The sequence below is a fragment of the Doryrhamphus excisus genome, linkage group LG1 (genome assembly GCF_037039965.1).
Source record: "Doryrhamphus excisus strain RoL-2023G ecotype Guam linkage group LG1, RoL_Dexc_Guam_v1.1, whole genome shotgun sequence".
NCBI classification, from domain to species: Eukaryota; Metazoa; Chordata; class Actinopteri; order Syngnathiformes; family Syngnathidae; genus Doryrhamphus; species Doryrhamphus excisus.
This window is the reverse complement of record NC_136357.1, coordinates 232338-248229: the sequence shown is the minus strand read 5'-3', so window position 1 is coordinate 248229 and position 15892 is coordinate 232338. Positions and strand designations below refer to the sequence as shown.

Here is a 15892-nt window from a genome sequence, read left to right as displayed (position 1 = left end):
TACCATATTTCATTTAGATATCAGAAAACAGCTCAGCTTTGTTATGGCTACCAAATATTAGTAGGAGCAGCATTTTCCTCAATATTTCAACCTAATGCTAGCCAATGCTTGTGCTGTAGCTCCTCAGTAACCACTCTAAAGGGATGTGCCTTACTTCATCTGTAACCACTCTAAATGTACATGCCTCAGTTCCTCAGTAACTACTCTAAATGGATATGCCCCAGATCATCTGTAACCACTCTAAATGGATATGCTTCAGTTCCTCGGTAAGTACTCTACACACCAGTTCTTGATTAGTTCCCCAGTAAGCTGTTCCTTGAATTGTCAAGTAGACCAGGAATCCTACTTCTTGAAATTCATTTACCACCTTGGGATTTTGTCCCAACGTGGTTAGTGTCTATTTGAAAGGCAAGTGTTGGGTTCCCCTGTGGCACACAGCCATTCTAATGGGGGGGGCATCATGCCTAGTTGTGCAGATGAATGTCCAACAGCGCTCCTTTTCATGGTACCTTGTGCATGTCCTTCATATGTACTGCTTACACGTGTCATAAATCAATCAAGTATTCACCATAGTTGTAACATGGATGAACTAAAAGAAGAACGGAAGACATCTTTAAAAAGTAGGTTGAACAGCCCCCCCCAACCCCCCGTGTAATCATGTGCTGTGCGCATCAACCCACTTGAGGGTTACATAACCACGCTGGAATCATCTCCACTCATGCTGCATACGTGACTTGTGTCTGGCTCCCATTTCCACAGTCCCATCGACCTGCTGGGCTGCTTTAGCTGGTACGGTGGCCAGTCCACCACCGGGACCGAAAGGGGGGCCTATCGGGGCCTATGGGGGCCTACCTTCCTCCCACCTGCTTCACTGTTACCTTCACCGCCACGGTTCCACCCAGCTTCAGCACCACGGATAGTTCCAGTCCCCCGAGCCGTCCTGGTCTGCCCGGCTGATCTGGTCCAACGTGGCCGGCCCCTCCGAGGTCATGACGGAGTGTTCGCCCTTGGGCTCTCGGACGTGACGGAAGGGACGGAAGTGGCGGCGCTGAGGAGCTCACACGATGATCTCACATGATGATCTCACACGATGATCTCACGATACAAACCGGTAAGTGCGAGACCACCGCTGCCTCAGTCGGCCTCCCCTCGGCGGTCTACGCCTTCTTTTTGTTACTTTGTGTAATGGCCGATATTTGGGAAGATATTTGGGAGAATGCAGAGTAAAAAAACACTTTTATGAAAATAAACTCCTCACAAACAGAGGAAAATAATGGCATGTTACTAGCATGGAGTTGAAATATTTCATTTGATTAAGTCGTACAGTGAGAAATAATGAAAGAAAATAAAGTTGTACATTTTGGAAAGTTGGGTTCTGATATTACGGGAACGAAATCATAATATGACAAGAAGAAAATCTACAAAGAAGAAAGTTCAATTCAAAGAACAGCAACATTTACTAAAAGGAGAAAGTTGACACAAATAATAGCCTTATATATATTTCTATAACCTCTTAGCATATCTACATAGTATATATATTTAGCATATCTACATATGTGGCATCCTTTCATTTGTCACCATGTCTCCCTCACTGGAAAAAGTTTGGACACCCCTGGTCTGTTTGTTCTTCCACAAGCAATGAGAGATGATGGTTTATCGCTGATGGAGGACGCTGCTTAACCTGGTTGGAACAACCTTTATCTGGGGTTTGATTGAATTCAAATGAGGTACGACAAGTCAGTTAAGAGACAAAATATTCCAATCTTCCATGGTGCATTGCGTCCTCGTCCTCAACACAATGTCCTCGACACAATGTCCGTAAAATGGATGAAAGATGTACAGATTATGTGGATTGGAAAACATCAAAGGTGCTGCACACACAAACCGCATTTGGACGTATATATATATATATATATATATATGTGTGTACTATATAAACATATACACACAGGATGAACCCAAACATTGGAGTACAATGTAGTAATTGTAAACCTGAATATCATACTATCATACTATATATACATAAAGTCAGTAACTGCATGGCGTGTGGAGTGTACAGATGAATTATGGGAGGTGCTGTGTCCCTCCCCAGCTAGCCACATAGTACCAGTCCACTGGTGAGTCCTGTGTGGATTAGTCCAATCTGCTCCCACGTGAGCCTCGTTGATCCTGATCCTGGCCTGCCATTGGGCCCCCCCCTCTCCCCCCAGGAGGCCTTCATACTGGGTGTATGCTCACTCCGTGGTCCGGGGACCGTGGAAATGTCAGACAGTCCATGAATGAATGGGGGGTGGAGTTATGTAACGCTCCGAATTGGGCTGGGATTCGTGGTTCACGATTGGATGACGTTTGTTCCACATTAAGCAGACACCCCGCCCCCAGCCATCCCTGCTCTCTCTCTCTCCATCCTTTGTGTTCCCTTCCACCCTCCCCCTCATCCCCACCCGCCTACCTTTCCCGGCTCGGTCCCAGCCTGCCTGCACATCCACACACCCACCCACACTCACCCACACACACACCCCCACTCCTCTCCAAGGTCGCTGTGGTCTGCAAGAGACGGGAATAGCAGGTGCACTGCAGCATGCCCCCGCCGCGCTCCATGAGAGTGTGAACGCATTCCGGCGGAGCCCATCGGAAACTGAAGGCTGACTTTAAGAGGATGCGTGCGGTCTCTTGGAGACAGGATGCAGATGTTCCTCACCATCGTGACCCCCAAAGCTGCTTAGACTGCAGAGGAGGCCAGGGAGCTGCCGGACTACACTGGACCGGGATTGTCCCTCCTTCCCGCCGTCCCCTCTTCCTCGCCGGAGACTCATTTTGCAAGCTGGATTTGAGGGGGCGCAGCAAGGGGGTCACGCTTGGAATTGCCAGGATCTGCTGAAGAGGCTGTCCGTCTTTCCTTCACAGACACCATGCTGCTGGTTTGATTTGACATCTCTCCGTCTCTCCTCTGTCTCCGACGCTCCGACGCTCCTCCTCCTGCTCCTCTGTCACACCGGCTCCCTGCAGAGTCCCGCTTCCACCATGTCCTTGGCGTTCTGTGGGAGCGAGAACAACTCAGTGGCCTACAACGTGGACGGGGGAGTTCTGAACAATGGATGTTTCTTGGACGCGCTCAACGTGGGACCGCACGTCTTCCTCCTCTTCATCACATTCCCCATCCTCTTCATCGGTGAGTGTCGGCCCGCAGACTACTCCTCCGCATCTCTGTGTGGAGTTGGCATGTTCTCCCCCCCATCCCAAAAACATTGGCCACTCCAAATTGTCCATAGGTATGAATGTGGGTGGGAATGCTTGTTTGTCTATATGTGCCCTGGGATTGGATGGATGGATGGATGGATGGATGGATGGATGGATGGATGGACGTCCCGACATAGACATGGTATACATGGTATACACAGTATACATGGTATACACAGTAAACACGGTAGACACATACACAGTGTACACAGTAATATAGTATTAAAGTCACTGCTTTGCCTGCTTTCTTGCGTGTGTGTGTGTGTGTGTGTGTGTGTGTGTGTGTGTGAAATAAGGCAATAAAGGAAAGGCCCCCATTGCCCCCTCCTCCATAACTGCGTTGACACATCCTTTCCTTCTGGAAGTTCTCCTGAACAGTGGAACCAAACCCAAGCAAAGAAAAACGGCCGATACGCACGTCAGCTCAGAGAGACCATTCCACTGATCCCGGACCCCATCTTTCTTCTTGTGTTCCATGTGTGAGGCTGGGGCAGCCAGAGCTCCAAGGTCCACATCCACCACAGCACCTGGCTCCACTTCCCTGGGCACAACCTGCGATGGCTGCTTACCTTCGTGCTGCTCTTCATCCTCGTCTGTGAGGTCGCAGAGGGCATCGTCTCTGACGGGTTGGTCTTCTTCTGGTGTGGGTGTGGACATGCACTGCTTGGGCGGGTGTGAGTTGTTTTCTGGGGAGCCTAGGAAGAGCCTAGGAAGAGCCTAGGAAGAGCCTAGGAAGAGCCTAGGAAGACCTAGCTCACGGTCCCGATTCGCCCAATGCTTGATAATCTTGAATAATACGTCCATGATTTATCATCACCTTCTTAGGTGCCCAAAGTGCTTCACAGTGAAGTGAATCCATCATCCACTCCTTGGTCACACGGGTGGTGGTAAACTACATCTGTAGCCACATCTGTTCTGACGTGGACACTGGCAATTAGCCATTGTTTCTGCTACCGACCATTCCTAAGACTGGATAGTTGGTTAAAGTAGTATGTGAGACGCAGATGGCCACCAGAAGGCAACGCCTTAAAGTACGAAGGGCCAAAAACCAGACTGGGTGGGTTTGTGCTGTTTTTATTTGTCTTTCCTCTTTGTGACCCCCCCCCCCCCCCCCTTGCAGCTTCAGCCAATCCCACCACCTCCACCTGTACATGCCTGCAGGCCTGGCTTTCATGGCTGCCATCACCTCCATTGTGTACTACCACAACATCGAGACCTCCAACTTCCCCAAACTACTCTTAGGTACTGCACGCTCCCATACGACACCCGCGTGGGCAGAACATACACAGACAGACACAGACATACATAGACATACATAGACATACATAAACATACATAGACAGACATAGACATACATAGACATACATAGACATACATAGACAGACATAGACATACATAGACATACATAGACATACATAGACATACATAGACATACATAAACATACATAGACAGACATAGACATACATAGACATACATAGACAGACATACACAGACATAGACATACGTACATAGACAGACATAGACAGACATAGACAGACATAGACAGACATAGACAGACATAGACAGACATAGACAGACATAGACAGACATAGACATACATAGACAGACATAGACATACATAGACAGACATAGACATACATAGACAGACATAGACATACACAGACATACATAGACAGACATAGACATATATAGACATACATAGACATACACAGACAGACATAGACATACATAGACATACATAGACATACATAGACATACATAGACAGACATAGACAGACATAGACAGACACAGACATACATAGACAGACATAGACAGACATAGACAGACATACATAGACATACATAGACATACATAGACATACATAGACATACATAGACATACATAGACATACATAGACATACATAGACATACATAGACATACATAGACATACATAGACATACATAGACAGACATAGACATACATAGACATACATAGACAGACATAGACAGACATAGACATACATAGACAGACATAGACATACATAGACATACATAGACATACATAGACATACATAGACATACATAGACATACATAGACAGACATAGACATACATAGACAGACATAGACAGACATAGACAGACATAGACAGACACAGACATACATAGACAGACATAGACAGACATACATAGACATACATAGACATACATAGACAGACATAGACAGACATAGACAGACATAGACAGACATAGACAGACATAGACAGACATAGACAGACATAGACAGACATAGACAGACATAGACAGACATACACAGACATACACAGACAGACACAGACATACACAGACAGACACAGACAGACACAGACATACACAGACATACACAGACATACACAGACATACACAGACATACACAGACATACACAGACATACACAGACATACACAGACATACACAGACATACACAGACATACACAGACATACACAGACATACACAGACATACACAGACATACACAGACATACACAGACAGACATAGACAGACATAGACAGACAGACATAGACAGACATAGACAGACAGACATAGACAGACATAGACAGACATAGACAGACATAGACAGACATAGACAGACATAGACAGACATAGACAGACATAGACAGACATAGACAGACATAGACAGACATAGACAGACATAGACAGACATAGACAGACATAGACAGACATAGACAGACATAGACAGACATAGACAGACATAGACATAGATAGACATAGATAGACATACACATAGATAGACATAGTACATACATAGACATAGTACATACATAGACATAGTACATAGATAGACATAGTACATAGATAGACATACATAGATATATACATAGATAGACATACGTACATAGACAGACATAGATAGACATAGCTAGACGTATCCAGCGTATCCATGGGGATGGAAAGCGATATGATTGGACGCCCTGCTTAGCGAGCAAACATGATGAATGGTTGTTCATTAGGCAAATGAGCTTGAAGTGATGATGTCTGATTGTCGGTGTATTCCCCACACAGATATGAATTCTAATAACCCCTAGAACAGACCGAGCGTATGAAAACAAAGCACGTCAAGTCAATGTAGAGCCTTATTATTATTATTATTATTATATTATAATTTATTATTATTATTCTATCTGTGTTCAGCTGTCAGTGCTTCACTTGTTGGCGTTCTCACGTTGCTGAACCGCCTGGGGCTTTGGGGCCCTTGGGGGCCTTTATGTCAGAGTAGCTCTCCTGAGAGAAGCAGCGTAGCAAGGCTGAGGTCACCGCAGCAGGACTACACTAGGTGAAGGATGCAAGGAAGGACTTGAAGGAAGGGAGCTGTTTGGCGTTTGAAGGCAGCATTTGAACGCAGCATTTGTATGTTTTTAGCGTGGCAGCGCCAAGGATAGGTTGCTATCTTTTGATGAAGACACGTCAAAGAGATGATTTCTTCTGGCCGTGTGCTCTCCTCAGCCCTCCTCATCTACTGGCTTCTGGCCTTCACCATGAAGACCATCAAGTTTGCCAAATATACGGAGCACGGCATCGGCCCCAGGCAGCTCCGCTACTGCATCACGGGCCTCCTGGCGCTGCTCTATGGACTCCTGCTGGCCGTGGAGGTCAACGTCATCCTGGGCCGGGTGAGTGCGTGGCTAGCGTATTTTTAAGCTAACTCACGTCCGCTTTCAGTCGGCCGGCGGTCCGTGGGCTCGCCATTGTCCCAGACAGAATGGGCAACGTACGGCAAGCAAAGTGGTCGACCTTTTTTCAACAGAGGAAGTACTTTTTAGACCTGGCTCCTCATTTGTTCCACCTCAAAGTTCACCTCAGCTGCTGAAGCCGTGTCCTCTGGGCGCACAGCTGAGGCCGTCATTCTCTCATCCGGCCTCGCCACGCTCTGATGAAGCAGAAGCTAAAAATCACACATTACAGTTGGTGGGAATCACAGGCACAGAAAATCAACCCCTGTAGACCACAGGATCATCAGAACATGACAGTAGGCCGTCATGGCGATGGATGGATGGATGGATGGATGAAGCCACACATGGTGTCATCCTAGCAAGTTAATAAGCAATGTCATCATGAACTCATCCGCTACCAAAAACATATTAATACATATTTTTGCACGAGAGGTGATGATGCAACTCCACAATAGAAGACAGCCCACTTTTTTTCATCTCACTGTAAAATATCTTTGAATATCCTAAAAGGCGCTATACAAATAAAATGTATGATTATTATGATTAACCAAGATGTTAGCATGATTTGTATCTTGTTCTCAGGCTGTTTTCCTAGTAAAGGTTGCCGACCCCTGCTCTAATCCCCCATGCATCCAATGAGGTTGATGATCACGACCGTGTCCTTCCTCTCCAGCGGTACATGTGCTTCGCCAACCCGACAGAAGTAAAGCCCCCAGAGGACCTCCAGGACCTGGGAGTTCGTTTTCTGCAGCCCTTCGTCAACCTGCTGTCCAAAGCCACCTACTGGTGGATGAACACCTTCATCACCTCCGCCCACAGACGGCCCATTGACCTCAAAGTCATCGGGAAGCTGCCCATTGCAATGAGGGCCCTGACCAACTACGTGACGCTCCGGAAGGCCTTTGAAGACCAGAAGGTCAGTGCACTTTCGTCCTGTCAAGGTCATCTGGGAGTTTGGGTTGGACTTTTCTTCCAGAGATCAGAGTTGTCTTCCTGTCTCGCTTTAAGAGCTCGTGTCAGGCCTCGCCGTCGGCAGGGTCGGAACTTTCCAGTGTTTGAAAGGTCACATGTTCGTCATGGCTGAACGCAATCCCACGTCCTTCCGACCGTGGAAGGGAGATAAAAAGATCCTGGTGGGGGGGGGGGGGGGGCTTTGAGGGTGAAAAGGGGGGGGTCTGGTCAGTGTGGAGGCGTCGGGTCATCCCCGTTCTACTGTGAACAAGGCGACATGACGACCCTTGCAGGCGTGATCGTGCTGCATTTAAGGGAAGCTGCGTGTGTGTGTGCATGCGTGTGTGTGTGTGTGTGTGTGTGTGTGTGTGTGTGTGTGCGTGTTTGGGGTGACTAGGGGTGGCTAGGAAAGCTAGCGACGTAAAGAAGTCACATCTGTTCTGATGACACATGTTGGGAGAGCTTCCTCCGTAACGTTCCAGTGAAGATCCAGATGTTTTCCTAGATGATTTCTGGCTGATATGTTATTTATATATATATATATATACGTATATATATATATATATATATATATATATCACCAACAGAGAACCTCCAACATTTGTTTGAGTTGGCCAATACTGCATATTTTACTGCATACTGCATACCAAATAATACAAGGCAGTACTGCTGATACTTTTGACTTGAAAACGTTCCAACTCATTGAATGATTTCATCTTTATTTTGTTCATATATGATAACCCTCACAAAAAACAATGTAATACAGTAATTAGGGATGTCCGATAATATCAGTACAGATAAATATTTGCTGTGATTAAATAGAGAATATCACTTCCTGTGAGACGTCCTGCACCGCGTGGTCGTTATGGTTGGTCTCCTCCGATGGCGCCAAGCTTCCCTGCTACAATATTCATCTCCGCATCCCATGATGCAGCAGGGCTACAATATTCATCTCCGCATCCCATGATGCAGCAGGGCTACAATATTCATCTCCGCATCCCATGATGCAGCAGGGCTACAATATTCATCTCCGCATCCCATGATGCAGCAGCAGGGAGCGTAGAAACCCTGACCCTCACCTTGATTGACAGCTCTCCGTTGAGTTGGCTGCCTGCCTTCTCCAGCGTCTCCTCTCGCTGTGCTGGCAACAATTGCTTGTTTTGATTGGCCGACCTGGTTTTTCATCCGTTTGGCTTCCATATCTCCCGATAGTGAAATTCCCATCCATTCCAACTTTGATACGTTTTCTCCATGAAGATGCTAAAACCCAGCCAAGATACGTCAACATAAGCAAACACCAAGAGCCGTGAGAGCATCCTAATAATCCGTCTGATTAGCAATGAAGGCTTTCCTTCATCTTTCTCTTCTGCTCCCCATCCCTCCCCATCAGAGAGCTCAGGGTTCGATGCCGCAGAGCCCCAAGTGGATCTGGCAAGCCCTGAGGGTGGCGTTCGGCAGACCTCTCATCCTCAGCATCACGTTCCGCTTCCTGGCCGACCTGCTGGGTTTCGCCGGCCCGCTCTGCATCTCCGGCATCGTCCATCACATCAGCAAGGACAACGGAACCATCCAGCGACCGGTGAGCCAAGCGCGGAAAATGACTTGGGAACGTTTGTTGTTGTGGCTAGCTCACGGCTAGCTCACGGCTAGCTCACGGCTAGCTCACGGCTAGCTCACGGCTAGCTCACGGCTAGCTCACGGCTAGCTCACGGCTAGCTCACGGCTAGCTCACACTCCACTCGTCCCTTTTCCCTTTCCATTTGGAATTCCATGACTTCTTACTTCCTCTACCCTCTCCTTCCAGACCAGGTTGTTGGGGATCTATTTCATTTCCTCCAAGGAGTTTCTGGAGAACGCGTACGTGCTGGCCGTGTTGCTCTTCTTTGCGCTGCTCCTGCAGAGAACCTTCCTCCAGGCCTCCTACTTCGTGGCTATTGAGACGGGCATCAAGCTGCGTGGGGCCATACAGGCACGTATGCCCGGACATTCGCCATGAACACGGAATGAACTCATCCCACCACATGGTCCTGTTTGCTCTGTCTTCTCCCCAGACCAAAATCTACAACAAGATCATGCGTCTGTGCACGTCCAACATGTCCATGGGCGAGCTCACCGTGGCGCAGATTTGCAACTTGGTTGCCGTGGATACCAACCAGCTCATGTGGTTCTTCTTCCTCTGTCCAAACCTGTGGGCCATGCCGGTCCAGGTAAGAAGATCTACCTGAAATGCTGCTGCTGGGGTGGGATTCAGTTGGGGGGGCACCTGCTGCTGCTTGCTCACGCTTATGGCTTTTTCTTGTTTTTTCTTTTTCTGGCTTTTTTCTGGCTTTTTCTTTTTCTTTCTTTTTCTTTCTTTTTCTTGCCTTTTCTGGCTTTTTCTTGGCTTTTCCTTGTTTTTTTTCTTTCGCTTGCTTTTTCTGGCTTTGTCTGGCTTTTTCTTGACGTCTCACCACTGCGACACATCTCCCTGCGAGGGAGAAGGTGTGAATGCGACGTGTCACATCCACGTCCATCATTTGCATGCTGGTGTTCTCATGATATCCATCCTCCGCTGACAGATCATAGTGGGAGTGATCCTGCTCTATTACCTCCTGGGAATCAGTGCCTTGATTGGAGCCACCGTCATTGCTGTGTTAGCGCCTGTCCAGTACTTCGTGGCCACCAAGCTGTCCCAGACACAGAAGAGCACCCTGGTGAGTTGTCATTGGAAGCTATATTAGCCATATTAGCTATATTAGCTATATTAGCTACCAGTAGCCATCAGGTTTCCGTGTTACTAGGTAGGTCGTAAAAGGTAAAGAAGTAGCCAAGCTGGAACCATCAAGTCCACATCCCCTCTTCCACTTCATTACATCTCCATCTACTAAGCCGTGCTGTTTGTCACGCCGTAAATGAGCTGCTCTCAAGCTGACAGATTGTGTTGGTCAATATTGGTTTGCTCACTTCCTTCCAGCTAGCAAAGTCGCATCTTAGCAAGTAATGACGCGAATGCAATCATGGCGCATGATCCACGTCCACTTTGCAATCTGGGATAAAAACACAGACATCTTGTTGTTTCACACACACCTCGTACACAAGCTTGTATCATTATTACATATGGATATATACTTACATTTGATTGTATCTATCCATCCAACCACCCATTCATTCACTCATCCATCTGCCAGTCATCTTCTGGTCTATCTGTCCATCCATTCATATATTTATAAACCCATCCTGAAAAATCCTTCCCATGTTCCCTCAGGAATACTCCAGCCAGCGCCTCAAAAAGACCAATGAACTTTTACGAGGCATCAAACTGCTGAAGTTGTACGCATGGGAAGGCATTTTCTGTGACAGCGTGGAGGAGACCAGGGCCAAGGAGCTAACCAGCTTGCAAGCGTTTGCTCTTTACACGTCCATATCGAGTAAGAAAACTCTTTGCTTTGCTCTGGCTGATAAAAGCCAACCTAATGATCTGCTGTCAGTGTTTGAACGGAAGGAGACCCCATATCCATAACGGGAAGGCATGACCTATGTTGGCTTTGCTCCCCGTCTTCTAGAGCAACATTGGCGACGGCTGTCGTCCTGGAAATTAATAAAAGTAAATAATGGAAGAGTAAACATCACGGGAGTGATGGACACCAGAGTGTCGTAGCTAAAATGAACGTTGCTTCTAAACCCAGATGGCCGGATTCTGTGTCCATGCACGATGACCCCCCCCCCATGACACCCAACAGAATCCTCCAAATTGTAGCCATTTGTATGTGAGAGTATTAATAGAACTTTTTGTCTTTATCTGTCTTTATCTCTTCCAGTCTTCATGAATGCAGCCATCCCCATTGCAGCTGTGCTGACGGTGAGTGTCAACATGTGGAGCGTGCTACTTATTGTGGTATCGGTATCAGCTAAACGGCCCTGACATTTGACAGGCCTGTCGCCCGGCTTGCTAAACACGGAATCTTTATTAATAGAAGACCTTCACAGCTGTAGACTGGCGGGGAGGCCAACCTGACAGTAAACGCTAAATGGGGGGGGGGGGGGGCAACGGCACTGTGAGCAGGTATACGCTGATGGCCCCCGGTTAGCACAGTCTACCCGTCTTGGGGGGGGGGGGGGGGGGGGTATCTGGGGGACTGTTAGTCCATTGAGGTAGAACAGCTGTCAAACTGAAGGCTATGTAGTTTATGATTCATTTTTATTAGGGATGATATTGGCTGTTTTACTGAAAACACAACTCTCAATTTCCGATACCGATATCAGTCGATGCCGATGCTGATATGTGTAACATGACATGTGGGGAATGAACACATATTTGTTGTATACAGCATTTTATTAATATCGCTTTTATGATGGGGAAAAATCTGATACCGATATGGACTGATATATATATATATATATATATATATATATATATCCCTAATTCATATTGGAAATAGACACAGCAAGTCATCAAATGTGTAATAATATCACGAGTTATATGTACGTACATTATACATACGTACGTTATACATACACCAACATGGCGTCACAGTTCCGGGCGACCCTCTGACGGCAACCAGAACCACCAAGGGGCCCACCTTGACAATGACCTTGACACCCCAGCTGTGTGAGGCATTTGTGACTTTAAAGGCCACGTTTTTCCAAACCAAACTAATCCTGTCCGTTCCTTACACGCTGACGTGCCCATGCTGGCGCACACTTCCTGTGGAACTTATCTTAGCAAGGTTTACCACCAGAGTCCAACATTCTCACCACATTTATAGGTCAGAAAGGTCCCCTTTAAACATGTAGATGGTACATACCGTAGATCATTGTGTGCATCCTAACGTCCTGCAGACCTTTGTTGTTCATGTGCACGTCTCCGAGGACGCCGACTTGTCTCCGGCTGTGGCCTTTGCTTCCCTCTCCCTCTTCCACATCCTGGTCACGCCTCTCTTCCTGCTGTCCAGCGTGGTGCGCTCCACTGTCAAAGCTCTTGTCAGGTGAGGAACAAAAACATCCCATTCCCATAGTCGGTATCTGCAAGTGCCACCTTGAAAATTGACCTTGACAATTTCCCAAAAATCTGACTCCAGGAAAACATATGTGTATATATATATATATATATATATATATATACACACATACTATATACATATATATATATATATACAATATTCTTTTTTCTCTTTGGGCTTTTCCCTTCAGGGGTGGCAAAAAAGAAACCAAATCAATCTCCTCCATCCAATCCTGTCTTCTTGTAGAATATGCCCATTGATTTCCTTGACTAATGTAAATATGATCATCGCTATCTATCTATAATATCATCACTCCCTTCTTCTTTGGACCATCTGACTTCACTGGTGTGTTCAGACAGCATTTTAGTGGCCCTGCTAGTCTTTTTTGGTCTGGGCTCGTTTGAGGGGATCAAACGAACTGACACACTTTGTGAGACACCAGATGAATGTTCTTTAATCTCATCTTTGCACTTCATCAAGAGGGAAGATAGGAACGCTGCTGTGCCACATACCTTCTCCAGTGGCCTAATGAATGAGATGCTTGGATCAATCACATGATAGCATGATGGACAGTATGGCCGAGCAAAGTAAAGATACAATATTAGCTTTCACTTCCACCATTTTCTCTATTGCTGTGTGTATTACATGCTGTGTGCATGCTTTTGCATATGCAGCATACGTATATGTATATATGCATATGCAGCATATATGTATATATGCATATGCAGCATATATGTATATATGCATATGCAGCATATATGTATATATGCATATGCAGCATATATGTATATATGCATATGCAGCATATATGTATATATGCATATGCAGCATATATGTATATATGCATATGCAGCATATGCAGCATATGCAGCATGCATGGTGGACAGATCACCTTGATATATTTCGGAGTTGCATGCTCTCTGAAAAATGCATGAAAGCTGCTGCAGAGCCTCCCCGACTGAAGTTCCATTTCTTGGCTCTCCGCAGCGTTCAAAAGCTCAGCGAGTTTTTCTCCAGTGAAGAGATCGGAGATGAGCTGGAGACCAGACCGACGCTGACCTCGGCCTCCAACAACCACAACCAAAATAGCTACCAGGCCGTGGTAAGTTGGCTTTCATTTGAAAGACCTGATACTCATGACTCCTCTTGCTGTACATGAGTGCCGCCTAGGACCTGACCCTCATAAAATGGAAATGGAAAAGCTGTTGATGAGCTTCTAACATTATTAGAGCCCCTACACATGAAATAACACCCCTATGCAGGCTAGCTGGCTACCTGGTGTTTTTCCCAGCTGGCTTTGTAGGAACTCCAGTCATCCTCTAAAGCTCATCCTTCCTTAGCCTGCTTGTCTGAACCCCTCCAGCCCCTGAAGGTGGTGAACAGGAAGCGCCCCCCAAGGAAAGACTGGAACAACTACCCATTGTCGGAGGGGGATCACGAGGGCGATGGCCCCTCCCCGGTCGTGGACCAAGACGTCTGCATCCAGGTGAGACTGCGAGGACTTGGAGGGAATCTACAGGCTGGCCGTTCATGGAAGACGTCTTTCCACCGCTGAACTTGCGCTAGCGCACTTGAACTTATGCTAGCAATGGCGTCCCGAGGGAGGATTCTTCACCTGACATATACGTATATATGACATATATTGCAAATTTCCCCACTGAGGGACGAATAAAAGCATATCTTATCATATATCTTATCTTATACTGGGCCTTCAGGTGGCCTCAACCATGGACATGAAGACGGGGAGATCTGAAACATAAGGAATATCCAGCCTACTGCTTCCAATGTATGGAAACGTATGGCCACCAGTACAGTAGAGTACAGTAGAGTAAGAAGGAAGGAATTCTATTGATTGGCCTGCCCAACGAATGCTCCATCCCTCTATTGATCTATGGATTATTATTATTATTATTATCTAAGCATCATTTTCATTCTCCATCCTTTGCTGCGTTTGCTCTGAAGGATGAAGCATCGTTTCTTCTGTCTTTCTTCAGATATGCAATGGTTATTTCTCCTGGACCGATGGACCAGCAACACTCGCTGATGTGGACATCAGGATTCCTTTCGGTAGGCCGCCCCGCCCCCCAGGTTCCCGTCTTGGGACTGAGGGCCCAGGTTGACGGTGCTATTGTGGCCACCCGTAGGGAAGCTGACCATGATAGTGGGCCAGGTGGGCTGTGGGAAGTCCTCCCTGTTGCTGGCGGCGCTGGGCGAGATGCAGAGAACGTCAGGAACGGTCACCTGGAACAAGTCAGTGTCACGTTTACAGTCAATAGGGATCCTATTTAACAGGTGCACACGTGCTGTAGACGTGCTGTAGACGCGCTGTAGACGTGCTGTAGACGTGCTGTAGACGTGCCGCAGACGTGCCGCAGACGTGCTGCAGACGTGCCGCAGACGTGCCGTAAACGTGCCGCAGACGTGCCTTAGACGTGCCGCAGACGTGCCGCAGACGTGCCGCAGACGTGCCGCAGACGTGCAAAAGCAGATGAATGACACGTTCACTGATTTGGGGTAAAAGTGAAGACAAAAAGGAGGGAGGGGAGTTTGCATGTTTGGTTTCCTCCCCCATTCCAAAACAATAAACAATAAATATTCCGTAGGTATGAATATGAATATGAATGCTGCTGTTTATGAATGTCCCGTGCAGCCATACTTTGTGCTTCCGTGCTGCTAGGAAGACAAGGCTAAAACATGACTAGAATTCCAGGAATGGGAATGACACTTGAGGCGTAGTGTGGGCCTGGAAGATACTAATGCATGCCGGCCCAAAAGCACTTTGTCAGAAGTAGGATTCAAACCCCCGCCTCCGGCAGAGACTGACCTGGATGCAGGAGCTGAGACCGCTCCGACATCCTGTACGTACTTTCCACGTCAATGCCAGACAGGATCAGAGTGGAGTGCTGAGAAGCGATGACTCGTGTGGAACGCGGTCCGCGTTACGAGGAGCGTCTTAAACGGCCAACGCCGTTGACCCGGCTGCCAGCTGCGGCGGCTCCCATTTCACACCTGCC

At 47.1% G+C, this 15892-nt stretch overlaps 1 protein-coding gene across 5 annotated transcripts in view; it reads left to right on the top strand.

Moving 5' to 3' along the window:
• Window positions 1-688: 688 nt before the first annotated feature.
• The window catches only part of abcc8 (ATP-binding cassette, sub-family C (CFTR/MRP), member 8), a 28781-nt gene continuing 13577 nt past the window's right edge, over window positions 689-15892 (top strand). The window contains exons 1-17 of one of the 5 annotated variants that reach the window (XM_078794866.1): window positions 689-1111; window positions 2908-3172; window positions 3725-3866; window positions 4361-4482; window positions 6722-6888; window positions 7622-7864; window positions 9290-9478; window positions 9704-9868; window positions 9951-10106; window positions 10458-10592; window positions 11144-11306; window positions 11697-11737; window positions 12718-12863; window positions 13866-13980; window positions 14242-14364; window positions 14873-14945; window positions 15023-15128. In XM_078794866.1, coding sequence (XP_078650992.1) covers window positions 1091-1111; window positions 2908-3172; window positions 3725-3866; window positions 4361-4482; window positions 6722-6888; window positions 7622-7864; window positions 9290-9478; window positions 9704-9868; window positions 9951-10106; window positions 10458-10592; window positions 11144-11306; window positions 11697-11737; window positions 12718-12863; window positions 13866-13980; window positions 14242-14364; window positions 14873-14945; window positions 15023-15128 — 2372 coding nt within the window. In that variant the 5' untranslated portion in view covers window positions 689-1090. The remainder of the gene's footprint in view (window positions 1112-2907; window positions 3173-3724; window positions 3867-4360; window positions 4483-6721; window positions 6889-7621; window positions 7865-9289; window positions 9479-9703; window positions 9869-9950; window positions 10107-10457; window positions 10593-11143; window positions 11307-11696; window positions 11738-12717; window positions 12864-13865; window positions 13981-14241; window positions 14365-14872; window positions 14946-15022; window positions 15129-15892) is intronic. The other 4 variants (XM_078794392.1, XM_078794618.1, XM_078794140.1 and 1 more) reach the window with 4 other exon arrangements.